The sequence below is a fragment of the Mauremys reevesii genome, linkage group 7 (genome assembly GCF_016161935.1).
Source record: "Mauremys reevesii isolate NIE-2019 linkage group 7, ASM1616193v1, whole genome shotgun sequence".
Lineage (NCBI taxonomy): Eukaryota > Metazoa > Chordata > Testudines > Geoemydidae > Mauremys > Mauremys reevesii.
In genome coordinates, this window is record NC_052629.1 from 98012674 (window position 1) to 98018673 (window position 6000).

The 6000-nt window shown below is 45.1% G+C and overlaps 1 protein-coding gene across 2 annotated transcripts in view; it reads right to left on the bottom strand.

Annotated features, from left to right (window-relative positions):
- Positions 1–6000, bottom strand: part of SUSD3 (sushi domain containing 3) — a 52794-nt gene extending 46794 nt beyond the window's left edge. The window contains exon 1 of one of the 2 annotated variants that reach the window (XM_039547116.1): positions 5574–5990. In XM_039547116.1, coding sequence (XP_039403050.1) covers positions 5574–5661 — 88 coding nt within the window. In that variant the 5' untranslated portion in view covers positions 5662–5990. Of the gene's footprint in view, positions 1–5573 lie in introns of both variants that reach the window. The other variant, XM_039547117.1, reaches the window with a different exon arrangement.

The following is a 6000-nucleotide window of genomic DNA, read 5'->3' on the forward strand; positions in this document are numbered from 1 at the left end:
CTGGCTAATATATGGCAGGGAACAATCTTGCATTGGCGGGGATGGGGCTGGATGACCTAATAAATCTTGTCCACCTCTGTTTTATGCTGTTCTAGGATTTTATGACATATACAAAAATTGTAATAATTTTACCTTTCTGTCACATAGGAGATAAACCCACATACCTATCAGCTGAAATACTGTTATCTTTACTTCTTTATCTTATATAATCAAAGATTTTACTTTGATCTCAATGGGAAAAAATGGAAGGCACTACCAGCCATATATTCCAAGTTGTCTCATATTTTGCCCAGTGGAAATAGACGTTAAGAAGAAACCTCGAGTCTTTTTCTCCCAAAGTCTACAAAATCAAATGCATCACGGGATCACAGGAAAATAGCAAAGAGCCTCTTGTCAGTCTTTGTACAGAGCAGAGTTGTTCATGGCTTTGAAGAAGAACAAGCTTACCTTTGGTCTTCCTGGACAAAGGAAGAGTAATCATAAAACCTCTGTGTACATGTTCTCTTGGCTTCTTCACTGATAAGGGTACCAACATACTTCAACACCTGCCTGCAACTCTATCAAAAAGCTCCGAAGTCTCTTCCTTGGGATGCTGCTACACTAACCTCCAACATGAAATGGTTCCATGCAGAAGATCCACAAAAGAGCTACAAACTCCAAATCTGGGAATGATCTGGTGAAACCCACAAGGAGTCAGGGCAAAGCCAACGTACAGCTGTGCATACCCCACACTGGAAAAACAAAGGGCCAGATCCTCAGCTGCATCAGTGCTGTGCATGGCACAGCAGAGGTCGTAAGAAACCACCATTACATCTCCCTCCTCCCTGTTACCTATGCAATCAGCCCAAGGTGTAACTTACAGCAGCCTCTGAGCTGTGTTTGGCTCCAAAAGACCTTAACGGGATATTCAAGCAGCTGAGGGGGCAACAGAACAGAGGAGCATTCTGACCATGCTCCCTTTCCCAACCCTGACATGCCACCCACATTAGGGACCACAAACTGGGGGCAGGTCAGTTACATTGACTCCTTCCACTAGGAGGCTCCCCAGGTAGCTAATTACATCAGCATTCCAGATGCTTTTTCAGAGCAGTGCAAAGGAACTGGGGAGGCATTGGAGGGGTGGACAGTGAATATCTGCCCACCAGTATAAATGCTAAAAATAAATTTATGCTGCTCTGACTAGCATTAACTTGTTCCTGTCAAAAGTCCACAGTGATATGGAAGAGGTAAACTTGTTTGTGGATGTTTAATCACACAAGTGCTGGGGTCAGGGAAAGACGTCATCTCAGCTTTGGCAAAGGTACCTGGAACAGTCTGCCTCATCTTTCCACGCACTGTGCCCTTTACTGCCAACTCTTCCATCCCAATAGGTCTAGTAGTGCAGTACTCTGCACCTTCCCCAGCACAGTTTCTGCAATACTTTGATCTCTTTGGTGTGTGGCTCTAGCCATGCCCGCTGCTGGTAATACATATTTTTTCTTGTGACTGAATAGTATAATACAGACTAACGTACATAAATCAGGTTTAAAGCACCCTTTTGAGGATCTTAGCCCACTGCCCAACATTTTATCACAAAGGAGAACATAGCACCCTCTGTTGGAGTCTATTTTAGGTCAAGGTGAGATAATGTGCCAGAAAAACCTACACTCAGAAATCTGGGGAGGTAGCATCATAGAAAGTGGAGCATGTTTGAACTTCACAATTGGGAATTTTGAGGAGCTGTAACTCCCTTTGAGTTAAAAATCTTTTTAAAGAAGTTAGACTGTGCAGATGAACATCTTTTAACTTTTCTTTAGTCTTTTCTCATTAACATATTAATGCAAACAGACATGTCGCATCACTTTTCTCATGGACTGCAAAAGGGATGCCTGAGGGAGTTTGTCTGCATAGATCATTATCATCAGCTTCTCATTTGTGGTCTGGAAGTTTACAGTGAAGACACACCACTTGCTCAGTATGAAAAATGATCACCAGTAGTATGAAAGAGGAAAAAAGATCTTGCACAGTACAATAGTTGGCCTGGGGGAACTCAGTTTGTCACCAGCACTCTGTATATATCATTTCTCCTACAAATATCCCTGCATAATTTAAAATGAGACCCCATTATTTAAGTGTTTCAAATAAAGATATAATTCTAAATTATATGACAACTAGTCCATGATAATTAACTTTTGGTTCACTATCCAAACCACTAGTGCAGATTTAAAGACTGTGTCAGAGTCAGCTAATTCAATGAACATTTTTATGACAATGAATTGGTATTTAACTAAGATGACATTCACGCGGAGAAGGGAACGGAACTGTTCAGTAGCCCCAGACCCTGGCCCAGGGATAGATTTCACCTTACCAACTTTTACACACATTCGAGTGCATGTTCACACACACTCACACACACAGAGTTTGCCAGCCTGAAACAGATATTAATTACAGCAACAAAATGCATTACTGTCAACACAGTTATTCTACATTAATAACTATGAATTGTTGTTTAAAACATTTACTGAGGCCTGCCATAAGTGCAATAAGATGGGCCAGTTTGATAACCTACAGGTAAATGTTATACGCTACCAAGCAATTAATTAATTCAAGGCCAGATTCACCCTGGCGGAACCAGACTTCTGGGGTGAAATCCTGGCTCAGTGAAGTCAATGGGAGTTTTACCATTGATTTCAAAGGGTTCAGGATTTCATCCATGGGCCATACGGGCCGAAGGTCTGAGCGGGATCATGATGGGACAAGCCACCTACAAGCCCTGTTTCACTTGTGGGCCCAAAGCAAAACCCCAAAACTGACCTGACACTCCTGGGGAAGGGAGCCGAACCACATACTTTTACAAAAGTCAATGATTAATACTATTGGCATAAAAGCAGAGCAATACAATCTGTGTTTACACATAGCTCTTAATTCTCAATACATGTTTCCTAGAACTTGGTTATTTTTAAAATGAATGGTTCTAATAAATCAAATGGATGGTTAAACATATGTAGTGGACATAATGTAAAGCATTACCAAAATATGCTGGACTGAACGTGTCTGATCATTTCTACCTGTATGCTAAAATCAGATCACCAATATAGCCTGTTAGAACCACCCAAGCAAATTAAATCAGTGCAGCATGGCATTCTTGAGGACAAATCTGAATTCTGAACAGAAAGGACGGGATTTTCAAGAGCACTCAGCACTTGACTAACTCTGCTCCCATTAAAAGTAAAATGCCCTAAATATTTTAGGGCCAGATCCTGCATCAGGATCCACTAGCATCAAGCCTCACTGAAGCGAAAGGGACTCTGCACAGGTGCTGGGGTCCATGCTGCCAGATTACATTGCAGAATTGGAGCTTTAATTTGTGCCTTAAATCTTTTTTCAACATGTAGGTATTCTATTCCACTAAATCATTGTGCAAGGAAAAATGAGATGTTTTCATTTTCTGCCAGGTCAATCTGTAGTTGTCAGGAGATTATTTCATTTTAATAACAGAGCTTTGACTCTGATAGTACAATGAAGATGTATTCCTTTTCCCCTTTAAAGTGATGCTCTCATTTCACATGTCTATTAATCTAAGCATTTCTTAGACACCCTCCACCACCTTGTCTAATATTTATTTACACACACACAAATAAGCTGACTTCAAACTTTTTACCATAATTTAATTCCATTCCATTATATTTAAAGTTCAGTAACATTCTTTCCAGAGCAGCCTACTTAATAAAGTTAATAATTGCAGCCAGCTTGTCCTGCATGCGTTGGCTTAAAAATATGGTGCATTCCTGTTATGTTTGTTTCTTTGAAATACTTGCACAGATCAAACATACCAGTATTGAATAACCAAAAGTGTATCACAAAGTGAGTAAAGTGAACTCACTGAGCCTTTTGCCTGAGTAAGGACTGCAAGATCAGGTCCTTAATTAGTGCTTCAGCATTTTGTTAAACACATTCAGATATGCTTTGGGTCCCAATAACAGAAAATAGGATCTAGTGTATGCAAGCTGTTAAACTTAATGCAAACCAAGGCAATGGTTGTTGATACCAAATATTAAATGCAAACTATCATAGCAGGCAGAGAGATTTAGGAATAGAATTTGTCCTCTAAAGGCAACATTGTTTATTACTAGGATTATTGTCAATGGCATCTCAGCTCTGTAAAACATCTTGCTAGTGAACATGCTTTACAAGTCCCAAGCAAGCAGCTCACATTTTTCTTTCTAACTATATTATGTCGATATTCCACCTTCTCTTTTTCAAAGCTTTTAATCTGAATAGAGTCTTGACAGCTTTTCAATACAATTACACTAACGTACATGAACCTTTCCAGCCATCACTACCACTAAAAGGCTATTATGAAATGATTACCATGGAATTGCAGCTGCATTAGGGCCAAGTCATTTGCAGAGACTCTCTTTAATTTAAGTATCAGAGGGGTCGCCGTGTTAGTCTGGATCTGTAAAAAGCGACAAAGAGTCTTAAGGCACCTTATAGACTAACAGACGTATTGGAGCATGAGCTTTCGTGGGTGAATACCCACTTTGTCAGACGCATGCGCATTCTGTTAGTCTATAAGGTGCCACAGGACTCTTTGTCTTTAATTTAAAACTCTTTCACTTATCTGAAAAACTTCGAGATGGCGGTGGCTGGTTACAAGGGACAGGTCAATTCTTACAGGAATGAATCCTTCGCCCATTGAAGTCAGTGGCAAAATGCCCACTGAGTTCAATGGTGCAAGCTCAGCATAATTACCTGCACAGAAAGAAGGAATTCTGTGTAGGAGGTGATGCCAACAGAAACAGAGATGCACCCTCAAATTGAGTACTCAGGCCTCTCCTCTCAGATTGGCCCAAACAGTAACTCATCTTTCGCTTTGACTGAAAAAGTACAGGAAGCAAAGCTGATTACTGCAAACCCCCTTCTTAAAAGACCAAGGAGCCTGCATCATGGTGTGGTCCTCGCCTGAGAATAAAGGAATTCGTTATTCCCAGGATACCCAGTGCCTTACGACTTGGTCCATTATTGTCCTGTGCTTATAACACTGTGTTATGCGGGTGCATCCTTGGAGCTAAGAGTCCCAAATCCAGCAAACTGAGCCATGGCTTCAGCAGAGAGTCAGGAAGTCAGTGCCAGTTAAGACCATTTCAAGGCATCCGGACGCATCGACAATGTTTGACATTCAGAGAGCTGCTCTCCTCCTCTGGCTTGGAGCCACCACGCAGCTTCGAGTGCAAGTTTGAGATGTCTCTCAAAACCGCACTGGAGCTGAAGTCTGACCCGGCTGGGGAAAAGGTGACCCCCCCAAAGGCTGAACTCGGAGGCTGCTCCCTGTTTCCTGCAAGTGGGGTGAATCCCCAGCAACGTGAATACCCCCGTGCACCGCTCCGACCCTCCCCGCTTCCCCGGGAGCGCAACAAGCAGCGGGAAAGCAGCCTCCTTGCTCCAGCAGCAGCAGCATCCCCCCAGCCCGGCCCCGGCCGCCGGGGTCCCTGCACGGGGCACAACCACTCAGCCCCCCCCGCGGGGGGGCTCTTCATTGCTGGAGTCACCCGCTTGGTTCGGCGGGGCGGCTGCAGCTCCGGCTCCCTTACCTGTGTCGTTCTTCGGGGCATTGCGCCCGCCCTCGCGGGGCCCGCCAGCCCTCGAGACGTCCAGCCCGGAGGCGGTGGCCGCTGGCATGGCTGGGGCTGGCGCCCGGCTGAGCGCTTCCCGCAGGTGCAGGGCTCGGCGCCTCGAGCTCCCGGAGCGATTCGCCGCCCAGCAGGACACGCGGCGGCTGCGGGCTCCGTCCCGACTGCCCCGGGCGCGCAGCCGGGCCGGGTTCGGCCCCTCCCGCCCCCGGCAGACGCGCTCACTTCTCCTTCCCCAGATTCGCTGCTCTCACTTCCCCTCACCGCCTGCGAACGGCAGCAGCGGCGGGGCGGGCTGGCACCTGGGGGAGACCCCCCCGCCCCCGAGCTGCAGAGCTACCCGCTTGCTCAGCCTGGAGGAGAATCGGCTCCTTCCAGCCCCTTTGCG